Here is a 27,310-nt window from a genome sequence, read left to right as displayed (position 1 = left end):
GCGGCTCCATCTCAGCACCAGTAGTCCGGGCGGCCTGGGTGGAGGGGACCTTCCGCTCTCTCCTCCGTCCTTCTCTCCAACGCCTGAGGCAGGAGCGGCGGCCGTCCCGGAAGAGGCAACTGAAAGACTGTAGAACCGGACCTCCGAGAGAGGGCGGCGGGGCTCGAAGAGTTGGTGGGCGTGAGGCAGACACTCGGGCGTGGAGGAGACTGTCGCTGTTGTCCCCTTTCCTGGTCCCAGAGATGAGGAAAAGGCGGGGGCCGCGGGAACTTTGAAGGCAGCGGGTCCCAGGGCATCAGGGCTGCAAGCTCTCGGGGACTCCGGAGTCTCGGCCCCAACGTCAGCGGCGGAAGCGTCTGCAAACCCGACTGGGTCCCAGCACCGCCAGAGAGGAAGTTCTTCGCAACTTCGTCAGAGACGTCGGAGAGCCGGGTAGGCAGAGGCTGGGGCGGCGAGGACGAGTCCCAGAGACTGAGAGAAGAGATAAAGGACCCGGTGAAGACCGAGGGGTCGGGCAGAGACTCCAGAGCAGCGAGGCCGCGGAACCAGCCTGGCAGCCCGCGGGCCTCGCCGCCCCCCGAGTAAAACCGAGGGCCGTGCGCCCCGCAGGCCTCCACAAAGCCGCTCCTACCCGAGGCCGGGGGCGCCTAGCCGTCCCGGAGGCGGGCCCCCTACGCTATGCCCCCGAGGCTGCGGGCGCCTTGGCAGCAGCTAGCCCGAGCAGAGCCCGGAGCCGCTGCCTGAGCGAGCCCAGGAAGGAAGCCAGCAGGAGTTGCGCGCCCCACTTCCAGCCGGACTGCGCTAGCTCGGCGTCCCTCCTCGAGGCGCAGCCCTGGGCGATCCCCGGCAGGGCGGCCCTGAGAGAGGCCCCGAGGCTCCAGCAGTGTTTTCCGAGCCCCTCTCGTACAGTGCCTGGCCTGGCGGCGCGGCTCCTTAGCCGCTCTGGGCAGCCCCTTGGCGCCGGGAGGCGGCGGCGTGGGCCGGCCTGCAGCCTGGAGCGCCCCGATGGAAATACACTGTAAGCACGACCCGTTTGCATCCATGCATAGTAAGTAGGCGGCGAGCTCGCTTCTCTCACTCTCCGGCCGGGACGGGGTTGGGGGTGCCGGACTACGGGGCAGGTACTAAGGCCGGTAGGACCCAGGACTTCAGTAGCCGCGCAGTCAAGTTTGCAAAGTGCAGGGCTTCCAGGCAGGGGATGAGGAACAGAGTGCCTGGTCGCCTGGGCCCGGAGCACCTGGCACCGGGAATCCCGCCTCCACCAACATGTAAGGTAGGCAGCGAGCTGCAGCCTTTCCTGCAGCCTTTGGGGGTGGGGTGGGAGTGGGGGCTCCGGCAGCGGCTTCTCAGAGTGCTGGGGGAATCCTGGCTGGGACCTGGAGAGGGCTCCGGCTGCACTGGTTGGACGGCACGAAGTTGTAGCGAAATGTCAGTCTGAGTCTCCGACAGCGCCCCACACCCAGACCCTGATTAGCGCCTTTTTCAACGGTGGGGCTGATGCAGACAAGGGCTTGGAGGGAAAGTGGGGCCCCAGCCAGTGCCTGCGGGCTTCTGTGTGTGAAGGAAGAGGCTGAGAGAGAAGCGAGGACACCAGGTCCAGAGGTTCAAAGGCGTTCTGGAGTTGAGGAGTGGGACTTGGAAAATCAATCCAATAGGGGTCCCTGAACTGAGCTTCTGCATAGAAGCTTCCAGTTCATACACAGACCCTTAAAGACACCATCAAGTCCTTTTCTGCAAGACTCTTGCCTTATGAGGACTCCCACCCCCTTCAAAAAAAAAAATCAAAATCAAGAAGCAGCAGCCAATTAATCACCATACAGGCGCCCCAGCTTTCTGAAAGACGCCGTGTGTGTAGGAGACGGGAAGAGGCATTTTGGGAGCCGGCGAGGCCGGTGGCCGGTTGCCTGACCCACTCGGATCTTCCAGTTCACCCGATAGCACAGCCTCCTGTGAGATGAGCGCTCCTCTCACGGTGAGTTAGCGCCGGATTAGATTCGGAGATTTCAAGGAAATACTAAGTGGAACGAATCGCGTTTACCTTCTGCGCGCTGCAGAGCTGGCCCCGAGCAAGGCGCCAGGCTTTGGCCGCATCCAGCCGGGTACCCAGCTTGGGTCCCAATGGACCGCAGGTCGTAGGGTTGCTCCCTGGCTGGAAGCCCTCCCTAAGCCAGCTTCTGTTTAGATAGCCCCAAATCCTGCTTACCAGCCGTGGGTCCCCTATTTAACAAAGGCAGCAGAGACCCGGCTGGAGAGAAGGCGAGCTTCCCCGGGCGAATTTGTCCCTTTTTACCCGGAGGGCCGAGTGGCCTGGCAGGCAGAGAAATGCTGATCTAGGAGGCCGGGGCTGACTGCCGGCAGGTCAGTTTCTCTTTGTGTCAATTTCCCGAATCCGAGGTAATCCACCAAAGCCCTGCGGACGTTTGCGCAGAGAAGCCGCTTGCTCCGGTCCCAGCCCAAACGATTCTTCACCGTTTGGGGCCTGTGCCAAAACAGTTTCCAGTCGGTGGTGACCCCAGCAACCCCCCTGCAGCCGTCTCCTGCGCACACTTGAGCTGGGCTCGGGAGAGGCTCTGATCTCACCGAGTGAGCCAGAAAACAAACGAGTTGGGGTCAAGCTCTTGTCCAAAAAGCGGCTGGGGGACAAAACGGGGAGGGCTGGCCCCTGCACTTCTTTCCTTGCTGGGGGAAATCAACCGACCCTCACCGCCTCCTGCGCGGAGCAGTGCCCCAGAGATCTTGCACAAGCCTTTGAGTAGATAGCGTCAGACCCAGCGGTATCCCAGCTGTGCTCGAAGGGGGAGAAGGCAGCTACTTTCCGGTGCTGTTAGCCAACACCTAATGCCTGTGTCTCTGTCCCTCCGTCCCTCCTCGCCTCTGCCTTCACCTGCCGGCCGCCTCCTCCCGGTTTCAACTCTGCCGCAGCACGGTGGGGGCTGGGCCCCAGCCAGCCTAGCTTCCAGAGCTGGCTTCCCTGGAAGTGCCCTTGGCTCTGATGTCCAAAGCTACTTGCTTGCACACTGAAGGCCCACTCTGGGGCCTCAATTTGTTGGTGATTGGAGGCGGGGAGTGGGGTACGCATTAGATCCTTAGAAGTCGCTGGGTTAGTAGGGGTTCAGACCAACTCTCACCTCATCTCCCTTCCTTGGCCCTGATCAGTTTCACGACCCTACTTCCCCCTCCCATTGGAACAGGACAGCCTTCTGTGGGGAGGTGGTGTGGGGGCCCCAGGCAGGCGCTGCTTGGAAATGGGCTTCTGAGTTCCCCTGCCCCACCCCCTATTCCAGATTCATCACTTTCATCAGCACAATGTCTCCTACAACCCTCCCCAGATGTTTCCCTCCCTCAGGTATGGTTACCTATGGTTACCAGTTATAAAGCTCTTTTATAATCGGTCTCCTCCCTGAGATTTGTCTAAACATTTAGTACACCCATTTTATGGAGTATGATATTGAGGCTAGAGAGACAAAAGGACTGATAGGAAGTTCACATGGGCAAACCTGGGGCTGGTTCTTGGGTCTTCAAGGATTCACAAAAGAGGAGGTTGAGGGGCTTAGGTTCCAGAAAGAGGAGAGTGGACTGCCTGGGTGGGTACACACATGTGCAAGGGGTGGTGTCTGGTTTAACTATATTTTATCTATGGCCCGACTGTGGATGTGTGTCAGCACCTGTCTGTCATTTAGAGAGTCCACTAATGAAATTTCATCGCTGCTCTTCCCTGTGCTCCTATTGGCATGTTTCTGTGTCCCTTCATTCATCTTCTCCGGTGCCACTAAGAGAAATTTCAATGACCCTGTAAGTCCTGGAGTTCAATCTGTGACTGAGTCAGCGGAGACTCTAAGACCCTATGCCCAGCCATGGGTGTGGACAGGGCCCCAGGTGGGCAGCATGTTCTTATCATGGCCTGAAAAGCATCTGTGGAGGCTGGCCCTTCCAGACCAGAGCCACAAGGGGCATCTGCAATTCAACTCTTCTTCTCTCCACCCCCCTTTCTAACCCTTTTCTGTCAGTCCTGTGGGGGCAGGGCTGTTTCCCTTGCATTTGTGTGTGTGTTTCTTGGTCTTTGCCTTGATTTGTTTCCATCTATCCTTGTGTCAGTCTCTCTGTAAATTCTACTTGGCCCTGAAAAGTGTGGCTGTGTCTGTGTCTGCTCCCAGCACTCCCTACAGGACGAACCCTTACCCAGCTGGAGTCCTCAGGAAGTAGAGGCTGGACTTGTTGTCTGAGAGAAGCAGGGCTGGAACTGGGATTCCAGAAAACAAAGGCCCCCTGTCTTCCAGATTCCCCCTTACGGGGCTTCCTCCATTTTCTCTTCTGGTCTCCTTGCCTCCCTCTGTGTACCATACTCACCTTTCTTTTCTTCACCTGTTCTGACTAATCCATTCCTTTTTCTCTCCTCTGCCTTCCTAACTTGAGACTTCCTTTCCAGTCTCTCTTTTCTTGCTGCCTGTCTCAATTAGTTCCCGCTCTTTGTACCCCTCCCTTTACACGTCACTGTTCCTGTTTTCTTCCCCGTCCTGCCTCCCCTCTCTCAGGCATCTAGTTTTACTTCTTTCTAATCTCAGGGTAAGTGGGAGACATTGCCTTCTCAGGTCACAGTTGTAAATCACCTCCCTACCACCGTGAAATGCTTTGTTGGATAGGACTCTGCCAGAGGCAGAGAGAGCCAAGTGTGGTTGGGGGCTTTTCCAGGGGGCTCCCAGGTCCCCCTGGGTCTGGTGTCAACTGTGGACATGTGGATCAGACTCTGGAAAAGTATTGGTAGCCTAGTCTTTGTGGCCAGGAGTATAAGGTTTAGGGGCTTGCTGTCACCTAGAGTGTCCATGATATAAATGGTCCCAAAAGCTCACAAATGTCCTACTGGACTGCTCTTGAAATTTGAGTCCTCTGAAGGTTGGCACCCTGTTTTGGGCAGAAAGTTTAAATTGCCAGTGTTATAGGGAGCAGGCTATTGCAGATGGGCTACAATGCCTGGACTAATAGGTTATCTCAAAAGTGTGCTGCGTGCTTTTAGCTTCTTTTATTGTCGTTACAGATGAGCTTGTACCGATTTTGAATTTACTTGCTTCTTAAATCCAGCCTGTTCTTGAAAGAGCCATACAACCTCTTTTTATTAGGTGCTCCCAACCCTAGAATGAAGCTTTCTTAAGGCTCTTGACCAGGGGTGGCTGCAATCTTTCGGTTTTAGGTGAACTAAGCAGTCATGTTCTTGACTGTAAAATCCTGTTCAGGATGGGTTTTTTTTCTTGTGTCTGGAGTGTTTTAGAACAATCAAAACCAATTAAAACTCATTTTGAAAATCAGAGAGAAATTCAGCTTAGAACTAGAATTAAGTACTGTCATTAACTATAAAATTGTGTTTTTTCTTGAAGTGAGCCTGAAGTTGGAAATGTGGGGAAATATTCACTTTGGACTCTCCCGGGAAACTTCAGTGAACTGGTTTGGCAGTTTTTAGGAAATAGGTTATGGTATGGGTGCCCCCCCATTTCAGATGTTCATGAATTTGAATAGTAGTTGAATGCTGGGGAGAGGAGGGAGAACTGAGGGTGGCTGTTTTATGCTTTAGAGTTGTTGTTGTTGTTGTGTGTGTGTGTGTGTGTGTGTGTGTGTGTGTGTGTGTGTGTGACCTCTGAGATGTCCTGGCTTCCCTGGTACAGCCCAATCCCAGGCAAGTCTCAGTTTAAATTATTCTCCCTCCTGGCCTCTGAGCTGCCAGCAGCATTGGTAAATCCATGAACTTGGCTTTTGGCTTTTGACAGTCTTCAGCAATGTCAGTGGCTGATGAATAGCTACAAGGTCAATAATGTTGCTACTCCCTGTGTTTACCGGATTGGCTCTTCAGTTACTTGTATCCCCAGATGGACCTGGATGTAAAAGAAGGAAGCTTATTGGGTGGAAGAGATTCTTTCCCAGACGCTTTTTACTTAAAATTTGTCCCAGAGCCTTTGTAAAACCTGGGACTCTGAAGCCTTCTTTGGCTTCTTTATTTCCCCTGAACCAACTTATAGCTGCTTGTCAATTGCAAAACACTCGAAAAATTTTACGGAAACTCCTTTATAGCAAATCTTAGTGCAATAGAGTGAAATGTGATCTACCCATCCATTTCTTTTGTGTGCTCTGAGAGGAGACAGTGGTCAAATCTGTACATGAGCCTCACTTTTTTGGTTTGTTTATCCCTCCCTCCCCACTTTATTGGGTATGGGACGTGCCTTCTTAAAGAAAGTGTTTTTATCAAGGCAGTGGTTGGGTACCATGCAGATACTATTAAAAAATTTTAAAAAGTATGTAGCCCTTAATCAGATTGCTGATTTAAAAAAACAACAACACATTTTTCCCCCCTGAGATCTAGGTTTATTGGGGTAGGCTTTGTCACTTTTGAAGATATTTGTTAAAAGGAAGAGTTTTATTTTTTAAATCTTTTAAAATTTGATGTATTTTAAAATGTATTTTCTCCCGAGGCTCTTTCTTAGACCTCAGCATCGTGTATGTAATAAGTTGTGTCCCTAGTATAGACTGAGGTCTTCACAGATTTCATTGTTAAAAAAGAATTGCAAGGAAAATGCTAGTATCTAAAGGAGACAGAATATGGAGACGCTTGCTCTCAATAGCGCAATTGACTGGCTGAAGGTTGACAAAGGCTAAGGTTGATTTTACAAAGCCATCTGAGGTGGTTATGTAGTCTGCACAATCAGACTGTAGGCTCAAGACGACCAGCCTGCAGCCATTTCTGATCCGAGGGGCTCGGGTGGTCCCTACGGCGCTTCGCCTTCTGTGTGACTGGTTCTAACCACCCTTTCCCTTGCTTTCTGTTTCTGATCTGTTTCAGGACATGGAGGAGTGAATCAGCTCGGGGGGGTTTTTGTGAACGGACGGCCACTCCCGGATGTAGTCCGACAAAGGATAGTGGAACTTGCTCATCAAGGTGTCAGGCCCTGCGACATCTCCAGGCAGCTTCGGGTCAGCCATGGTTGTGTCAGCAAAATCCTTGGCAGGTAAAGGCAGGAGCTCCAGGCTTCCTTTGATTTTCAGATAACGACCTAAAACATGACCCAGCCACTGTCCAGTGTGCCAGTGTCCCAGTGAAAATCATCATGGCACTTCGCCCATATGCACCGCACTTTAAAGTTTGCAAAGCCCCTTCGAGGCTATTCAATTCAAAGTAATTTAAAGGAAAACCCCAGTGACATGTAGATTGGGGACTCAGTCAGGAGAGATGACATGTTTTCTGAAAACCTGGTGAATTATTTCAGAGAGTCTAAGAGTAAGAGGTTCTTGGGAATTTTCCTTGCATATCTTAGGTGAGCTCAGAGCCTGAGCAAGGCTGGGTGGAAAATCCACAAGTTAAAATCACCAAAATGACCAGAGTTCAATGTTTCATTTTAATGTTTTCAGAAAGCACATTCCATTTTATAAAGTCAGCTGTCATTTTCAGTTTGAGGTTATCATTAACCTCATGTGGGGCTGCAGTATTTTCCTTCTATGTTTTGTTTCCTTCGTAGTGACAGGCATCCTAAGTATATATTAAATTAGAGGGAGGAAAAACCCAAACAAACACTAACTCTTATGTCTGACATTTGAAAGTTGCCACTTGACCCAGCGATTTGCTTCAAGCAAAATACTAACAATGCTGATTCTCCCAGGGGACTGTACAGCCTTTAGCATTCCCGTTGATTTTCTCTGGTGAGGCTCAGCACAATCCAGAGAAGCAGTTTTGAGATGAAAAAACAAACCTAGAGAGGCAAAGTGACCGGCCCAGGTCTAGCCAGCCAGTCAGTGCCCTGACTGGGGAGAGGGTGTAAGGATTCCAGACCACGCGCACCTCACCGTACCCCAAAACCAAAGCCACAGGTTTGTTTCCAGGCCTGTGAAATTGTTAGAGGTTTGCCTGGCAGCCAGGAACAGTCTCAGGTTTTAGCCGTTCAGTGCTCTCTCAGGATTTCTCTCTCGGGGTCGGAGAACAACCTTTGTCCTGTAGCTTGCATTATGGTTTGAGAACAGATGCCTGAATAGGAAATAAATATTTTGAAGTATGTCAGTGACATCGTGACTTTCTGCTTGTTCTTTCCCTTCCATCTGCTGGAATTTAAGAAATTCTTTCAGATGGAGGGGAACGACAGTTTCTAACCTTGGGGGCCTTGCTGGAGGCCAAGGAAGAAGTTTCAGGGCCAGAGGTCTGGCGGCCCCTTTTGGCACCTTGATCCCTGTGTTCCTCCCCGATTCGCCTGCATCTCTGGCCCCCTGAGCTCAGGCGGAGGCTGCGGGCTTCACTCCTGCTCAGCTCAGCGCTCAGCAGCCAACTAGGCCCAGGCAGAGCTCAAGGAGAAAGGCAGGGCGTCAACCGAGGTGTTCTTGTTAGACTGCGCTTTTCTTGAATGGAGGATAAGAGTGAGAGTAGAAAAATAGAGGAGAGGAGATAGAGAAAGGAGAGAGAAGAGCGAAAAGAACCATTGATTTAAAAAAGAGAAACAGAAAGAAATAAAGGCAAAAACAGGAAGACGGGAAATATTTTAGACTGTCTCAGCATCAGGCTCCGAGAGCCGAATGGATCCCAGCTATCTCCTTGGGAAGCCTCTTCACTGTACGGAGAGGGGGAGAGACAGAAAAAAGAAGGCCCTTCCTTTGTTTTTGCTGAGACATCTTTGCTGATCCGACATTTTGCCTGCTGTTCGAAATCTCAGGACAAGATGCTGAGCCCTTCTCCGAAGGGACATCTAGATGCCAAGTCCTCATATTCTGGTGCCCAGGAGCTCTCCAGATCTCCCTTGGAGACTGAAGGGGACAGGGACCCTCCCGGGCCCAGCAGACAGGCAGCTTTTCACAACCCAGAATAGACTTGTCACTAGGTAGAGTGGCACTCGGAAGTTACGCGCCGCTCCGGTGCCTGGCCGTTTAAGTTGTCAACAATAAATTGGAATTTCATAGCTCATTATTTTCATAACTAAGAACCACAGTGGACAAAATGTCACTCTAATTAGAACTGCCTTTTAAGAAACAAGTTCAGCCCTAAAACAGTGTGACTGGGAATTTCTGAACTGGGGCTGTTCCATCCACTGATTTTTTTTTTTTTTTTTTGGTCACTAAAGAATTTGATGGGCGCACACGGGGTGACAGATTGTAGAGAGCGTGTGGTATGTGGTGGCTGTGGTTTTCAGAGGCTGCATGGCAAGACAGGCAGAGTCCCTGGGGCTTACAGAGACCCCCATCATCTCGGGAAGGTGGCGGTTTGCCAGGAGTGTGGGCATTCAGTCCACAGAGCTCAGGGCTCCAGAGGGGCTTGAGAGGCACAGCCTGGTGGCATGTGAGGCCCTTTTAAATCCACCCAGAAAGCCTGGCTGTTGTCTTCTTTCACTAGAGCCTGTCTGAGGAGGTTCAGGTCATTTGGAATTGGGTGGTATATTACATAGTAATAAACACTCAAAGGATTTTAATCTGCAACACGTGTTCTTTATGTTTTGCAAAGTTTTTTCTTAACTGTTCTGCATTTCTGTCTTCACAACAGCCCTGCAAGGCAGCAAGGCAAACATCCTCCCATTATTATACAAATGGGATAACTGAGGCCCAGAGAGTCTTAGTGAGTTGGCCAAGGTCACACAGCAAGTTAGTGTTAGAGCCACTGACTAGCATCTACACTCCTTTGCTTCCAAACTAACGCTCTTTGCACTGGACAGCACTGTGTGTTGTTGGTTGCTGTTCGCCTGTTGTGTGTAAGCCAAAGGGATGCATGATTATTTTGCTGAGATGAAAGGGCGGTATTTTTTTTGAATTCTCACTTGACACAGTTACTAGTTGGAGATGCCTTGAGTGTCAGGGTTGCCTTCTAAGTGCCTGGCCCATGTGTCAGTCAAAAGGAAGACAGAGACTTCTCATGTCAACAGCTCAGCCTCCTATGTTTGGCACTGCTCAGGCGGGATGGGTGGAGAGACTGAGCACTGCCACCTCAGCCATGCAAGCTGGACAAGTGCTGGGGGTGCAGGGAGCTTCACCCTGCCACCTTTTCAGAGTTGCTGCCTGAGAGTTAGTTCCATTCAACTAACATATGTTGAGTACCCAGCATAGGGTTGTCTGTGTGCCTGTATCCCTTGCCCCACGATAGTGCCTGTCCTAACAGGCACTCAGGAACTACTGATTGAGTGAGTGAATGAAAGAAAAAAAATGCACTCTAAAATCCCTGGTAAACAGTAAAGCTTTCTACAATTGCAAGGGATTATTATTATTATTATTTAAAATTTTACAACCAAAGCAGCAGTTTGCTCTAGTGGGGGGAACTCCGGATTCAGAGTCAGGTTTGAAAACTGGGGCTGCCCTTAACTTCCAGAAGGGAGTTTTGCAAGTCCCTTAGTCTTCTGATCATTGGTTTTCTTTTCTATAAAACTCTGCTGGCCTCTCAGGATTGGTGTGAGGCTTAAGATAATTCAGGAAAGAGCTCTGCAAACCTTAGAGCACTGTGCCTAAATAATAAGTCGTTGTGTTGATATTAACAAATGATTTTCTATTGTAAAATTAAAAGGATAATTGGAGGCTGCAGAGATGGCTGTGTGCTGTGATTTAGGTACTTTTCTAGATTTCCGGCAAAAAAGTATTTTCTTAGATATATCTAAAAACATGTTTGTGACTAATAACAATTTCTTAGCAACTACAGAAAGAGGGAGAATAGGTTGAGTTTTGCCTTATGGTCCAAATTTGTATATGAGTCACTCTACTCAATGAAAAACAGAATTTCCACTTCCACATCACTGCTCCCACATTAACTCACCTGTTTCTAGAATATTCACTAATCTGGCCCTAACCAGACTTACCCAGGCTGAGAGTTTCAACATCTCTTTAAATGTAACCAGTTGTTGTTCTGGGTAACCTTTCCTACCCATCCCATGATAGGATCACCTCTTTCCCTTACCAGTTATAAACTCTTGTTAGGTTTGAAAATTACCAGTCATTTCTAAAATGTCTTTCTGGTTAACAAGAATTTCAACTGCAAGGTAATCTCCTCTGCAAAGGGAAGTTGAGAATTCCTCTGTAAATGCTGAGAGAGACATCCAGTGAAGGCTCAGCTTCAGAAAAGGAATCAAGTCATTTTTTCCCCCCGAAGTGATCTTTCATGGCACTCTTCTCCCTGGTCTCGGTTTTACTGTAAAACCCTGACATCCTATTTGCGTTAACGAGGAAGAGCTGATAGCATGGAAATGCCCTTAGAAACAGCGATTTACTTCAGGGGAGGTCCCTGGAAGAGCTGCTGTGACTGTTGGCTGGTTTTTTTGATTGCTTGGATTTTGACTTATATTTTCAGTTAATGCTGGAATCCTCCATTCCCTTTAATTTTACACCAGGATTATTGTTTTTTTTCTTATGGAAAAATAAGTTGCATTTTAGGGGACAGTTTTACAGAAGGCAGATGAATGTGCGAGGGGATGGGAGAGCCGGCAAATTAAAGGTACAAGCCAACTTTCTGGGGAAATTGTAGCTCAGGAGGCTGGGCCCCAGCTCTGGTTTGGCCAGTGGGTCTTGTGTGACCAGAAGCAAACCTTTTAATCTCTGTGGATCTCTGTTTTATACCTGTAGATGGGGACCCATTCATTTATTCATTCACTCATTCAAAACATTTATGTGCTTTAGAACTGTTGTGTGGATCAAATGGGAAAACTGATTTGAAAGTATTCTAAGCTGTAAAATGGTAGATAAATATAAAGGAATAAATGAATGCATAGTATACTGACCAACACTGTTCAGTAGAAATATAATGTGAGTCACATATGAAATTTATAATTTTTTAGTAACACTTTAAAAAAAGAAAAATAAATAGGTACAATTAAGTTTAATTATATATTTTATTTAATCCAATATATAAAAATACTATCTTTTCAACATATAACCAATATAAAAATTATTAATGAGACATTTTACATTTTGTTTTTGTTCTAAATTTTCAAAGTCTCCTGTGTGTTCAGCTTACAACATGGACCAGTTCCAATGAGCCACATTTCAAATGTTCAGAAGCCATTTGAAATGGCTAGTGGCTCAGATCTGGACATTTCCTGGACAGAGTATAGCCTGTTATTTTGTTACCAAAATTCATTTTGCTGGTTCCTCATGGCTAAGCTTCTTTCTCCTTGGTCCTAGGTATTATGAGACGGGGAGCATCAAGCCTGGGGTAATTGGAGGATCCAAACCAAAGGTCGCCACGCCCAAAGTGGTGGAAAAAATCGCCGAGTACAAACGCCAAAATCCCACCATGTTTGCCTGGGAGATCAGGGACCGGCTGCTGGCAGAACGAGTGTGTGATAATGACACCGTGCCCAGCGTTAGTTCCATCAACAGGTGAGAGGCTGCTGCCGTGGGGGCGAGGGATCGGGGCGGGGCGGGGGATCCTGGAGGCCCTGCGTGTGGCTTTTCTGAAGATCTGGTCTCCCCGTTCACCAAGGTCCCTTAGGGGCCATCTAACAGAAGGGATGCCTGTGGGGCCAGATGGGTCTCTCTATTGCCCTTCTCTTCTCTCCAAAGTGGGCAGGAGTTCTAGCCCCAGGGAGAGGCCATGCCAACACCCTGGCTGCTTGAGAGTCTTCTGAGTCTAGAGTGATTTCCATCACTCTCTTTATCCCACTCTCTGTGTGTGGAGCACTTAACAGTGAATTGTCCTGATGAGGCCTTTAAATGTCACTTCCTTGCAAGGCCACGCTCCAGGTCTTAGCACTGGCCCATTTCAGAACTTCCCAGGAAGAAAATCCCTGTCACCAGTTGAGACCGAGGTTGAGCCACTGAGAGTGGGGAACAGAGCCCTGCCTTGGGGTTGGGAGATTTAGTTCCTTGTCTCAAGTCTGCCACAAATGCAAAGTGTGACTTTGACAGAGAGCTCTTCCTCTCCCTGAGCCCAGGGCTCTGGTGGTTCCAATGTGGGTCTGTGATCTCCAAGAGTAATGTTCGGATGCTAAGATGCTGTGGAGTTAGGGAGTGGCCCTCTCCCTGGCTGCCCCAAATCTTAACCATGGACAGAAAGAACCAGAGAAATACCATGAGTGCCAGGCTCAGGATGTTTTTAGGAGCCACAGTGGCTCCTTCTTCTCTCCAGCCTGATCCAGGATACATCTAACAGAGCTCTCAGAGCTTTAAAAATAAATTCCTGAAAGAAAGTTTTCCACTGTAGATGGTGCAGTCTTAACTCCACTTAAGCCCACAGAGTCAGGGATGAAGTTGTGAGATGAACAGAAATGACTATTCTATAAACTCCACAAAGAAAAGAGAAACCAGCAAGCTGAAAACTTGAGCAATTCCCATTTCTTCAAAGTCATGCTCTACCCTTGTCAGTGCAGAGCCTGTCTGGGCTAAGGAACCCATCACACCCACCAGAAGGAGTGGTCATACTAGAATGTCTCTGAGATTCCCTCTGGTCCTGACAGTCATTCCTTCTACAGTGACTCAAATGCACAGAATCACCGTGTGAATATGGGCTGACGTTTTGAGTCTTGTTATTTCATAAACCATTAGCCTGTTTTTTTGTTTCTCAGTAAACCTTTACCTTGGCCCTGATCTCATGCAAGGTGCTGAGAGGAGAGAAGGGAATCAGGCACACAGTCTCTTAGTCTCTGTTCTAGAGGGGCTCCCTGTCCAGGCTGGGATTCTGGCATGCAGAAGTCTGGACAGCCCAAATTATGCAAAAAATGACAGTTATTGTGATGGGCTCGGGAGGAATAATTCCTGCTCTTTTCTGGATTATGAGGGGCTCCAATGTGCTTTGCGATTTCCCTGCTTCTGGCTTGCTGCAGGATTTCCATGACACAAGCAACATGATGTTTTTTTCTGGATCTCCAAAAACCTTAACATGGAGCGAGGCACATACTACCTAGAGCAATGAAGGAGAGGTCAGCCTGCTCTGCAGAGGAACCTCCGCCAAATCCGTGGTCAGGCTGTGGGTCCCACAGATTTCCAGTGTAGGGTATACATGGAAATGGTGGATCAAAAAATAACTTTAGGTTGCTTGTGAGGGTCCCAAACTCTAACACCTGTGTGAGCCGGACAGATAATGTAACAAGTGAAGCAGGGCAGGCATAGACGACAGGGAAAGGTTGGGTCTACGGCAAACTAGACAGGACAAGCCCTGTGGAAGGGGCAGTTGCTTGTCAGCTGCAGCTGAGTGCTGCCAGGAACATGAGCCCAGTGTTTGCCAGCCTTTTTGCATTCTTAAAGAGAAGCTGGAAACTAGGCCTTGTGTGTGCGTGTATGTGTGCATGCTTGTATATATGCAATCTCTCTATTTTTAAAGGTGGCAACTAATTTCCATTAAAAAAATGCCTTGGAGGACCAGCATAGCTTATTTGCAGGGCTCTAGCTTCTGTCCTCTGGAACACAAGGATGAAACTGTTCTGCGATGAATTTGTTTGAATGTATTTTAGAAATGTATAACTAACACACCAAACCAGGGTGTGTGAATTTCATGAACTCCCCCCCGCCCCATTTATAGTAAAGAACGAATATTGCCTATTAAAGTAAGAAAGTAAGTTATTTGAAAGAAACATAAAATAGAGAACAGTGATTACAGATGTGGCAGAAGCTGTCGAAGGGGGTACTTGAATAAGTGCCTTGGGGAATTGTGGATCAGCTGATGCTTGGGCCTAGAGCTGTGCTCTGCAGGGTTGGGGGATGAGGCTCTGACTGCTGGTTGCTTGGGCCATGGCTAGTCTCAGGGGCCTCCTGGGTGTCCTAACCCATACCAGTGAACCGCCTGGCTGTGCCTCTAAGGTTCTTTCACATCTGCAGTATCCTATAGCCCTCAAAACCTAACTTTATCCTGTGACAAGTGTAGAAACAGAGGTCCAGATAGGGAGTACAGAGGAACAATGATTTTGAGATAGAAAAGGGAGTAGGGCCTGGGTCCTCTGATGGTAAGAGGAAGGTTGGTCTCTTTCCACCACTGCCCTATAGGACTCTGCCAGTGACAGAATTGAGGATTGGTGAGAAGAGAGGCAAAGGAGAAAAACTGTCGTTCCTTCTGCCTTTCTGAGGCTTCCTCTGCTGTCCATGGCCCTCTCCTGTGCTCCTCCATGAGAGCTGCTCTCCTGGAGCACTCTTGGACTCCCCACTACATTCTTCAGTGAGAGCTCTTTGGTGTCTTTAACAACCAATCCTGCAATGCAAACAAACTAAGTGTGGGACAGTCTCATGTCACTACATTCTGTTCCCCTCCCCCGAGAAAGCTGAGCCGTCCGGGCATAGTTTTATTTTCTATATGAAGGCAAAGCTCCCACTGCATTCAAATGGATGCAGCTTCTAAATAGCTGTCTTGCAAAAGTCATTGTGTAAAAGGGTCCACAGCACCGTCTCCCAGCCCCTGCCTCCCTTGGAGGCAACTTCTCACTGTTCCCATACTTCAACAGCTAGGGAGGGAGTGGTGGCTGGATTGGTAGCTATCTGGTGGCCACAGGGTCATCTTCACTGTCCACCCCTAGAAGTGTTGCTTTCCCTCTGTCTTCTGGGCGACCAGCCTGGGAAACTATGAGTGGCATGGAATTAAATAGCACTGAACCAGTTCTTCTAGGCTTGTGGGAGATTTCCTGGGACACAAACCATCATGTTGATGTGGCTTCTTCAGGACGAATACATGCTGGGCTGCTGCACATGCATGACGGTGGAGTCTTCGAATCCAGCCTGAGTGTCAGGTGGAGGTGACTGTCCCAGAGCTGGCCCAAATGGGAGAAATGGAGTCTTCCCTCTTTTATTCCTGTCCTGTGGCTCTAGTCAGGGGCCAAGTGGTGAGGAACATTGAGTGGCATTCCCAGCTTAGAGGGGCAGCTCCGTGAGCAACAACTGGTTGTTTCCTTGTGAGAATGTGGGGCTAGACTTGCCAGGTGTTCTGTTTTTTTCAAGAGAAGCTAGAAATCCATGTATTTAGTAAGAGCTGGTAACTTACAAATATTAGCAACTAATTCAAATACAAATAAATATACTGTGCAGGCCAAACACAGATTGTCCAATGAAGGATGTGGCTTGAGGATGACAGTTTGTAAAGTCTGCTCTTAACCCTAACCTGGGTAGCAGGCATTGTAAGACTGTCTACCTACTTCCTCTTTTTTAAAAATCCTCAACTGAGAATATGTTTTTATTGATTTTTGGAGAGAGAGAGGAAGGGGGAAAGAGAGAGAGAAACATTGATGTGAGAGAGAAATATCGATTGGTTGTCTCCTGTACGCACCCCGACCTAGGTATATGTGCCCTGACCGGGAATCAAAACTGCAACCTTTTAGTGTACTCAATGATGCTCCAACCAACTGAGCGACCTGGCCAGGGCTCCCCACTCCCCCTTTCTCTTCCACATCAGTCACAGGCCTGGGTGTCACTTGTGGGCCCTCTCCCAACTTGGCTCAGCGATGCTTGGCTTTTGGCTTCTTAGCATAGCTGATGGCCCAGTATTTTTACTGTACCGATGGCAGTTTGATCAGTGCTGTCAACGTGGGTATTTATTCAGCTATATCTCCCCATTTCCTTTCTTAAGGCATCATGATTTCTCTTTCAGTGTAATTTTGGGGGGGAGGCGGCGGCAGTGGTGGTGTTGATAGGACCTAGCCTTTCAAAAGAGTGGGGGTGATGTTGAAATGGTATCCTTACAAGCACCTGTAATAGCCAAAGTTCCTCAGGCTTTGAATCCTCAGATTCTACATGGATTCTGACTCCAGATAGGCTCTATGCCTCATACAGTGAGTATCTAGCAGAGGGACCACTTCCTTTGAATGTGACTCAAAAAAAAAAAAAAAGGTTCAGGCTTGGGAGCTGACTTGCTTTGTGATCTTGGGCAAGTCACTTGAGCCCTCTGGATTTTAGTTTCCTCACTCATAGAAACTAGTTGATTGCTGAGTTCCTTTCTCTGTTGGACCATCTAAGATGTTTATATGGCACCCAGGGTCATGCTCATGCTCAGCAAAGCAAAGGCCGTGCCTCTCAGTGTGAGCTGCCAATTAGCCCTCACGGTCTTGTTAGAAAAATCCTGAGTGTGACAAGTCTTGATGTTGCTTGTTATTTTTTTATTCTTTACTTTTTTAGAATTGTTATGATTCAATCAGTTTTGTTCTTCCCGTTATTTCTTCTCAGTGGAGATGGTGCTCTTGGTTCCCTTTTTGGCAGCTGCTGCAAGCAGATGGGCAAAATTTCTATCCCTGGGGACAGCTTTGGAGGGTTCCCTACAATTCAGGTCTCTCCTGTAGAGCACAGCCCCATTGCAGCCTTAAAACTGGGGATGGGGATGGCTACCTTCTCCTTCCCAGCTCCCACAAGGATCCCATGTGTTTTTAAGGCATTTGTGGAAAATATGAGCCTTTTAAGGTTGAAGCTGGTCATTAACCTTTATGAAGATACCACTGACAATAACATCTAACATTTATTGAGCACTTACTATGCAGCAGCCTCTGGTCTAAGTACTTAATTATTAACTTAATCCTCATAATAACCTTATGAGGTAGGAATGAATTTTGGTCCCATTTTTTAGAGGAAGAAACTGAGGTATAGAGAGGTTAAGTAATTTACCCAAAGTCATGCAGCCGGCAAATGGCAAGACTAGGATTCAAACTCCAGTCTGGTTCCAGAACCTGTACACTTAATCACTGAGATGCAGCTGCCTCTCAGTGATTTATAACAACTGATAATGTTTTACCAATGATTTAGAAATATTTAAAAGAAAAATAAGAAAACCATAGTTTTTCTTTGCTTTGCTTATGTACAAATTTAATGTCCAGACAATACTTTGAAGAGTTAGGACTTTATGCTGAATTTCAATGGGAAATAGTTACGATACGTTTCACCATATATTTGTATATAGATAAACTATGTTATCTGGTATATTTATATGTTCACATAGGTATATCCCTTTACACACACACACACACATACACACACACATATGGAGAAGGTGACAGAAAAAAATACAGAGGTTAGGTCAAATGGTAGCTTCATTCTGGAGAATCAAAAAGACTGCCTCGCTACGTTCTTTGTCAGGATGCTCCATGTTTGCTTAGTGGAAATAAGTGTTTTAAATGTTGAAGAAAACAAAAGAAACAAACACTCTGAGTGTATTTACAAGTCATGCTGACTTGTCAAAAAAGGGCAAAAGGCTATGGAGGCTCGCGTGGCTTGGGCTCCAGAGGGCCTGTGGTTGGGCTGCGGTGTGAACAGAAGCGTTCAGTCCAGGCGACCAGCCGAGAACGCCGGGTGCCCTGGGCGCCAGTGCTGAGCCGTGAGATCACAGAGGGCGACAGCCCGAGGAGGTTAAGTGGAGGCACCTGCCACGTCTGCCCTTTCTCTCCATTTGCACAAGCCGGAGACCCAGTGCAGCTTGAAACGAACTTCCAGAAGTGACGGTCTGATGTGTGAAAAAGGACTTGCTATAACACTCAGTGAAAAGAGCAGGATACAAAACTGTATGCATGGTTTAATCTTAATTCTGTTAAGAAAAAAATGGATATCTCCAAAAAACGCACAGGCCTGCTAGCATAGAGGAAACATAGTTGACACTTGAACAATGCAGGAATTATGGGTGATGACCCCTGAGCAGTTGAAAAGCCACATGTAACTTTTGACTCTCTAAAAACGTAACTATAGTTGTCCTTGAGTATCCGCTGGAGATTGGTTCCAGGACCTCCATGGACAGCAGGATCCTGAAAGGTGAAATGGTGTAGAACAGTGCACACAGTTGCCCTCTGCATCCGCGGATTCCCAGCCTCAAGTTGAAAATACCGTATTTTATCCACTGTTGGTTGAATTTGTGGATGCGAAACCTGGGGATAACCAAGGGACAACTGTATATTTACTGAAAAAATTCACTTGTAAGTGGACATCTGCAGTTCAAACCCATGTTGTTTAAGGTTCTACTGTACACTGAAATGTGGTTTTAGATGCCTTCCTGAAAGCTCTTGTCCAGACAGTCTACAGTGAGCACAAAGTACTTTTATGATTAGGAAAAACTCTACTAAATGCTCTTTTAATAGAGAATAGTTAGAGGCTGGACTAGAACTTTCCCAAAGAAGCTGAACATTTTATTACCACCCACCCTTCTCCCAAAACCCAGAGAAGGAAATTTCTTGCAGACTCCTAAGGGACTTTTGGCTTGGCCCTGGTTGACACACAGAGCTTAGGGTTTTGTGGAAGCCCCATGATGTGTCCCAGCTGGAAATTTACAAAGTAAGCTTCTCAGAACCCAACGTTCTGCAGGACATCAGAGCTGCCGGGTGGCAAAGGGAAGACAGCACCGCTATTGTCCCTTTTATACACTGGGCTTTTCCGTAAGAGTCTGTGTGTGTGTGTGTGTAAAGGATTCAATTACTTCAAGTAGGCAAAGAGTGCTCTCTTCTAACTCTTTCACTGTACTGAGGCCCGCAACGGAACAGACTTGCTCAGGGTTGCAATTGGGTTCCTATTAGAACTGAAGCAAGGTCTCTGGAAGGACAAACCAGGATACCCCTGGCTCCCAGCCCCATGAAGCTTTCCCACAAGGTTTTTGCAAACTTCTTTTAGCAAAGCAAAGCCAAGCCTCTCTTGGCAGCACTTTAACCCTTTCTAGTTTCAGAGCAACTCATGCCTCCCCTTCCTTTGGGTGGGAATGTTACTCCTCCCGTGGCTCCCTAAGGCAGAGAAACAAGAGCTTGAGGGTTCCCAGGGGACAGAGAGGTCACCTTGGCCAGTCCCTTCATTCCACAGATAGTAGGGGTCGGGGCAGAGGTCCAGGGAAGGGAAGGAACTCCCTAATGTCACTCAGCGAATTGATGGAGCTGGAGCTGCTTCCGAGACATAGATGTCTTTATAATATTAACAAATCATAGTTTTCTATACAAGAGGCACTTGAGGCCCAGAGAAGGGTGCAAGTTACCCAAAGACACCCAGGGAGGTAGGGACTAAGTTGGGACTCGTCCATCATTCTTTTAACCCCCTAACTCCTGACCTGGGTTCAGAATCTCCCCTCCCCTGTGACCCAGCTTGATGTGGGTTTTCTGGTAGTCTGTGCATAGCTAGTTGAGATCTCTTTTCTATCGTGGTAAATAGCCATTAATTTTTTTCCCCACTGCCCACAGGATCATCCGGACAAAAGTACAGCAGCCACCCAACCAGCCGGTCCCAGCTTCTAGTCACAGCATTGGTAAGAACTTCAAAAAAATTTTTAAAAATTGAGTGGGCTCCGAATATTCTAAAGAACTTTTAATCATTCTTATGGACAGATAATTCTGCATAAAACACTTCGGGACACGTACTAAAGCGCCTTCTTTGTCATTCTCCAAGGGCTGAACCCGGTAAATGAATTTTATAAATACTGCTAAAAGGTTTTGAATTTTACTGATTATTATGATAAATAGCTTTCAGCATGAGACAGAAAATTGAAATCTAAGCCAAAAAAAAAAAAAAGGCACTAATGGGGGTCTATAGAATGTCAGATAATTAAAGTAATAAATCAAGAAAGGGGTACTTATTCATAACATTTTCTGCATCATTAGTCAGTAAGTAGTTTTGAATGTGTTTTTTCTTCTATCAACCAGCCCTTCTACAAGTCTTTGTGCACTTGCCGTCTTGAGTGAAGATGTGGCAGAACTTCTCAAACTTTCTCTCTCTCTTGCTTCAATCTCATGTGCTCTGTGAGCTGTCAAAGGCTGCCAGTGAAGTTTCTGACACTCACGGCTGAAGTCTGAGAGTGACCATGACCCGTATGAATGGGAGTCATATTTCCTACTAGCTGACCTTTGAACAACGTGGGGGTTAAGGGAGGCACACCGCCTCCTCTGTACCGCTCTCCCATCCCCTTCCCGCAGTAAAAAATCTGAGTATAACGTTTGATTGCCCCCAAACTTCAGTGGCCCTCAATATCTGCAATGGATTGGTTCCAGGACCCCCCACAATACTAAAATCTGTGATGCTCAAGCCCCTTATATCAAATGGCACAGAACAATGCATACAGTAGGCCCTCTGCATCCGCAGATTCCCAACTGCGGATTAAAAACAGTATTTTTGATCTGCGGTTAGTTGGTTGAACCTGTGGATGCGAAACCAGGGGATACAGAGGCCTGTCCGTATATTTATTGAAAAAAACACACAAAACCACTTTTAAGTGGACCTGCGCATTTCAAACCCATGCTGTTCAAAGGTCAGCTAACTATACTCAAGAGTTCAGAAGTTTCCCTTGCCCTTCCCTTCTCTGCAAAGACATGCATCTATTTAAGGCATATTATTTCTCCACTTGGGATAAAGGACACCCCTCTGGTTAGCTGGGGAAAAGTTATTCTACTGTAAGGAAGCGGGCAACCATTCAGCAAGACTCTGACAGTTCTGGTTGCCACAGTCCCTACCAATTCCACTTAATCCTCCTTTAGATTCCGTACGGTTTCCACACCTTTGCCACTCCTTTACTTGAAAACTCGAATTCCCCGTGGTAATGTGGACAGGCAGAGGCCTGGCTTATAGTTCTAGCTCTGTCATGAACTCACCTAGTAAGCTGTGTAAGTCCCTTCACCTTCCAGAGCCTCAGTTTCCCCATTTGTGGACCTATGGGCACAAACCAGGTGCTCTCTGAGGTCTCTGATCGTCCGTGGTTGCCTTTTTCGATGAAGGTAAGACAGAATTCTCCCCTGCCATAAAATCATTCTTCATTTACTAATCAATTCAAAAAATGTTTGCTAAGCCCCTGCTATGCAGACCTTGGCATTGGAGACTAGTGTTTTAATTAGGAGGCAGGACAAAATCCCCATTCTCAAGGGCTTCTCAGTATTAATGGGGGAATGTAACAAAGAGAAGTTTGCAAAACACTGAGATAAGGCTCAAGAAGAAAGTTCAGGGTGCTGTTGAGCTGGGGCCAAGGGAGTTGAAGAAGACTCCTGGGGAAATGTTCGAGGCTGAGATTTCACTTGGGCAGCTTTTTAACTATTTCAGGTCACTGAGCAATGAATCTCAAATGAAGAGTAACTGATAATATTCTTTCAGTTGTGTTAGAGGAACAATTCTACTCATAGGTAGCAGAATGCTTTGTTTTATGTCAGAAATTTTTATAAAAACCATATCTTATGTATGTACAGCCCCTTACAGTTTATAAACTTAACGAGGAGTGAAGAAAAGGAGGCTTAGAGAGATTAAATAACTAGCCCAAGGTCACGTTGCCAGTAAGGGGTAGAGCAAGAATTGGAACCTGAATCTTTTGAGTCTAGTGTAATAACAAAATATTGGAACTAATCTCGTTGGCTCTGTTAGCAACATGGTGAGCCTTGGTTACAAATGGCTGTTGTTGATTAAAGGACCAAATGACTTGTGATCTTCTTTCTTCCTGTGTTCTTTGCACCTTAATACAGAAAAGGTTGTGAGATTTGCATAAATCTATTTTGAGTAGCTTCTTCTGGTGAAAAAAAAAAGAGAAGTTAACGATTTCTACTTCTGTGTCTCCTAAGGAAGATCTAAAATCAAACTCAAGCATGAGAAGAAAGGCACTGTTCCCCCTAGGTCTGTAGGAGCAAGGGCTGGATGTGCTCCAAGGAAAGCAGCAAACAGCTTCTCACGCAATCACCACCATTTCTAGTAATTTCCTTCACGGTCCAGTCAAAGGCGGCTCTACCTGCCTCCAGCTAGTTATAGCCCAAGGAAATGTGTCTGAGATTGGTTTGTAGGTTTTAATGAACCAAGAAAGAATTCCCACAGCCCAGAAATGGAAATTCAGCTATACAGCTTGAGAGGACCCTGAGACTGACTGGCCGGCCTCTCCCTTGAACTCTGGGGCTGGGAGTTACTTCAAAACTTGCACAAAACCTCCCCTCCCCCATTCTTATCCTTAAGAACTCAGAGATCTGGCTTCAGTGACAACAAGTCACTGGCCTCTGCCTACATTTCTGGGCAGGGGAGATCTAGACTTTAAGTCAGAAGGCCCGCGGCTTTGTTCTGGTGCTACTGCTATTGGCTAGATGACTTGGAACAAATCACTTCTCCTTTGTAAGTCTCAGTTTCTTCATTTGATAAATGGGGATAAATAATAGCCAGCATCACATGCAAAGCACTGTGTTATGTGAAGCGTATTATTGGTTTTCATTACTAATTAGTCAAGAGCAGATTACTACAGGGGTTAAGACTAGTTTCTGGGTTCCAGTCACCACTCTGCCTCTGATTAGCTGTGTGACCTTGGGCAGGTTGCTTACTTTCTTTAAGCCTTGGTTTCTTTATCTTTTCAATAGAATAATATGAGCTCTCTTATAAGATTTTTTTCTCAGAATTAAATGAGATAATGCCTCAGTGCCTGACACAGAATAAGTTCTCAGAAAGTGTTAGTTATTGTTTATATATATCAATGTAATTATGTTTTATATAGTACTATATCAATATGTAATTAATATTAAAATCTAGGAAAACTGGAAGGAGAAAACACAGGGAGGAACTATAAAAAGAAGGGACAGTCTGCCCCTTGGAGCTCTGTTGGCCGTGTGTGTGAGTGTGCAGGTGTTCATGTCTGCATGGACTGGTGGGTGTGTAAGCAGGGAGCCAGCCTGCCTGGTGGGCAAATCCGGGTCTTTTTTAGCACTGGCCAGTGGTGGCCCCAGCTGCCCTCTTTCCCTTCTCCATCTGCCTGCTTCCTGTGTCCTCGGGCAGGCTGGGACCTGAGCTGGTGCCCTTCACGCAGCGCCCCTTGTTCCTCCGCACTGTCAGCCTCCCTGACTGCCCATCCTCACCCTGCCACCCTCCCCAGCAGCACAGAGCCTGGGCCAATGGCCCGAGATCAGCCCTCTCCTCCCAGTGTGGCCCCTGCCCTAGAGAATGTCCCCTGCACACGCTCTCCTCCCTGTCCCTGCTCCTCCAGCCAGCGCAGGGGGAGTGCCTTCGTCTGGGCCTCCGCCTCCGCTCCCCTTCCTGCCGCCCTGACCACCCTCTCCCTCTGCGCAGTGTCCACGGGCTCCGTGACGCAGGTGTCCTCGGTGAGCACCGACTCCGCTGGCTCTTCCTACTCCATCAGCGGCATCCTGGGCATCACGTCCCCCAGCGCTGACACCAACAAACGTAAGAGAGACGAAGGTAAGAGATGTGGGCACAGGCCTGCCTGGGATGGACCCAGCGGGATCTGCTTCAGGGAGCTCAGTCGGCGGTGGGAGCAAAAATGCCCACTGAGCACCCCCTAACCTAGGGAGCAGCCGAGTCCCCCCACGCAGGCCCCTTCCCTTCCCTGAACATGGAGACGGGGGAAGGGCAGACAGGGAGCTGGCTGGGGCTGTAGAGTTCTCGCTGGCCTCCCCCAATCTTTACCCCTTGAGTGGAGAAAGGCGAGATTGGCAGAGCCCTGTGACCTGAGTTTGTGCCTTTAGGAAGACCTTGTGTGTACAGATACGATGCAGGGTGTGGGCACAGCATCGGCGTCGTCCCCTTTGTGAGGGAGCCCTGGAGGAGAAGGGGGGCTAGGCGTCTTGCAGTGAGAGGGACACACATGGGGTGGAGGGGTCAGGGGGTGGGTCAGGGGGTGGGCTGTGCACACTTGGCTCAGGGGAAGGCCTCCAGGGGCGGTGATGGTATGGGCCGAAGATGTTAATAATCATCTCATCTCTGCCCTGGGCCTGGAAGGAAAGAGTGCAAGGGCCTCCCCAAGGTTACAAAGATGGTTTTTCTCAACCCCTCAGTGGTACCACCTGGGGCTTCTAGAGCTGGCTGCCCTGTCCTGGGCAGTGGCCCACCTTAACCCAGCTCTCCTTTCCCCTGGATGGGTTGTCAGCAGCCGCTGACATTAATGGGTTTGAGACGAAAAGCGACCCCCTGGGAGTCTATAAAACCTTAGTCAGGAAAGGGAAAAAAAAAACCTGCCTTGGTCTAGGGCCTGAGAGCAGCGTGACAGAAATCTTGATTCAATTATTCTGTTCCCAGGCACAATTCCCTTTCGCAGCTCCCTGTAAGGGATGTATGTTCTGGCGAGCACATGCCTAAGTACTTAAGATCTGTAACTAGAAAATTGAGTCGGCCCAGCAGTGGATTGGCCTGTGGTCTGCGTGTTCCAGGCATTATAGAAGCTGAGCCTGTGGCCGCTGTTTGGAGCTGTGGGGTGCATGGGGATGATTCACAGCTTTGGGAACCTGCCTCACCGCTTTCCCCCGTTCCTGACATGCGGAGCTGGAGCCTATGTCACCATGTCACCATGTCACCATATCACGTCTTTAACTCAGTGGGTGGCTGTGCTGTGTTACTATAGGAGGCCCTGGGCCTGCCATCTCTTTTGGTTTATAGGGTTGAAGGTGTCATCTTTTCTCCTATTGTCATCTGGACTTGAAGCAGATGCACCCAAGCTGGGGCAGGGTTGTGTTTGATCATGGCGGAGGGGCCAGCTGGGTGCAGCTCCCTCAGGCTGAGGGAGCCGGGCAGAGATTTTCGGAGGAAGGAAAAAAATCTAGTTTGATGTTTACTGCCAAAGAGACAGGCCCTGATTTGGGGGGATTGTCTTACTGTGTTTGTGGAGTGTTGTATTGGCTTCCAGTCCTTGATCAGCTATCACTGTTTAGCCTCACAAGCTGCTTTCAAAGGTATAGAATGGCCAGCTTGTGGGTGTGGTTAGTTTAGGCTGCTTTGTGCTGGTCAGGTCATTCTTGAGGACTTTGGCTCATTTGGGGTACTGACCTTTAATGGGGACAGTGGCAAACTAGGATGTGTCCAGAGGGGTGTAACCTGGATGGAGGGGGAATTGGAGAACACCTCAGAGCTCTAGGGATGTTTGGGCACAAAGAAGAGAAGAATGAGCAGATTGGATTGAACTGGATGTTTCCTTCAAATATTTGGAGGGCTGACACGGAAGGCAAGAGTAAGGAGACCTTGCTGCATGGCCTCAAAGGCCAGCGTGTGGCAGATGCAGAGGAGATTTCAGTTTAGTATAAAAAAAGAACTTTGTAAATATGAGAATGGTTTAGGGCAAGAAGGGGCTGCCTTGGGAGGTAGTGAGCTCCCCGTCGCTAGAGTTATGTAAGTAGAACCTAGGTGGCCACTTGCTAGGCTGCTGTATAACAGGATTAGGAATTAGGTGCAGGATTGGATGATCTTTGAGATCCTCCCAGTTTTGAAATTTATGATTGAGCCCTGATCCCCAGAAAGCCTTGGGAAGTGATCCAGTCTGTGGTCTGTGACTAAGGGAGAATGATTTAATGGTCTCAGAAGCTTATAGGACGGAAAAATAGGAAAGCCAACCAGCAACGAGAGGCCCCTACCCCACCCTGCATCACAGAGAGTGTTTATGGTTAAGCAGAGAGGGGGCGCAGAAATGCTCTTGCTCACTGCAGCAAGCCGTCTGGAAGGAGTTACTGCCTAGTGCTCCCTACTGCTCTTTCCCCAACTCCCTCTATATCTCCTTGGATCCTTGCATTGGCTTCAGGGAGAGTTGAAGAGGCAGAGATGGCTGCCCCCATTTTATGGGAGAGCAAACTGAGGCCCAGGGAATTCCTTGAAGTTGGCAAAGCCACAGGGCTGGAATGCCCTGGGGGGTCAGGAGGAGCTGGAGAGAACCTGAGGCCTCAGGCCCCTAGTATTGTCTGGCTACCTGCTGCCCCTCAGCCCTCCCCCAAAGAGGTGCTTGGGAGGTGAGGCAGCCTGGGGCTGAGCAGAGCCTGGGGTCAGTGTGAGGAAGAGTTTCTAGCAGAAGGGCATGGTCAGAGTGTGGTGAGAAAGTAAGAACCAGCCACCGGGGAAACACAGGGGAATTGCCAGGTGCACTGGCTGGCCGGCCCATTGGGACAGCAGACCATGGCACCATTTTTCTCAGGAGACCTCAGCAGCCTGAGGGAAAGGCCAGAGGGCAAAAGAAGCATTAGGGGGCAAGGGGAAGACTACTGAGGGTCCTTGTCCTCATTTCTCAGATGAGGTGACTGGGGCTTCACACGTTAGAGTCACTTGTTCAGCTCTGGTCACAGGCATCTCCAACTGGACTTGGGTTTTGTCCTGTGGGTATTTCCTGGTGTCACTTCTGCCCAGGCTGCAGGGCAGGGGTGGGTGGTAATAAAGTCTAGTCACAGAAGGCTTGCCCTCTAGAGCTTACAGGCTGGCATGCCAGACTGGCAAGCCCGAAGTCCCTTCAGCGGGCAGTGTGTGAGGTGTTGTGTGATGGGGGGATGACACCAGAAGAGAGAGCAAGGTAGGGAGGGGCCAATTTTGACCAAAAGGATCTGGGAATGCTCCTTAGAGGAAGTGGCACTTTGTTGAGAAACAAATGTTTTCCACTGCTTCTGTTACTAAATTTAAATTAATTAAAATAAAATAAAACTAGAAATTTAGTTTCTCAGTGGCACTAGCCACATTTTAAGTGCTCAGTAGTCACTGTGGCTAGTGGCTACTGTATTGTTTAACATGGCTTGAATACAAGTGTGTG

General features: G+C 48.2%; 1 protein-coding gene across 2 annotated transcripts in view; it reads left to right on the top strand.

Annotated features, from left to right (window-relative positions):
* The first annotated feature begins 1,198 nt into the window (after positions 1-1,198).
* The window catches only part of PAX5 (paired box 5), a 144,567-nt gene continuing 118,455 nt past the window's right edge, over positions 1,199-27,310 (top strand). The window contains exons 1-6 of one of the 2 annotated variants that reach the window (XM_087823209.1): positions 1,199-1,299; positions 1,340-1,428; positions 6,824-6,989; positions 12,112-12,309; positions 20,037-20,101; positions 23,866-23,994. In XM_087823209.1, the coding sequence (XP_087679335.1) occupies positions 12,224-12,309; positions 20,037-20,101; positions 23,866-23,994 (280 nt within the window). In that variant the 5' untranslated portion in view covers positions 1,199-1,299; positions 1,340-1,428; positions 6,824-6,989; positions 12,112-12,223. Of the gene's footprint in view, positions 1,429-6,823; positions 6,990-12,111; positions 12,310-20,036; positions 20,102-23,865; positions 23,995-27,310 lie in introns of both variants that reach the window. The other variant, XM_087823210.1, reaches the window with a different exon arrangement.

This window comes from Miniopterus natalensis, chromosome 12 (assembly GCF_054644295.1).
Source record: "Miniopterus natalensis isolate mMinNat1 chromosome 12, mMinNat1.hap1, whole genome shotgun sequence".
NCBI classification, from domain to species: domain Eukaryota; kingdom Metazoa; phylum Chordata; class Mammalia; order Chiroptera; family Miniopteridae; genus Miniopterus; species Miniopterus natalensis.
The sequence above is the reverse complement of the archived record's forward strand: the minus strand, read 5'-3'. Positions and strand labels throughout refer to the sequence as shown.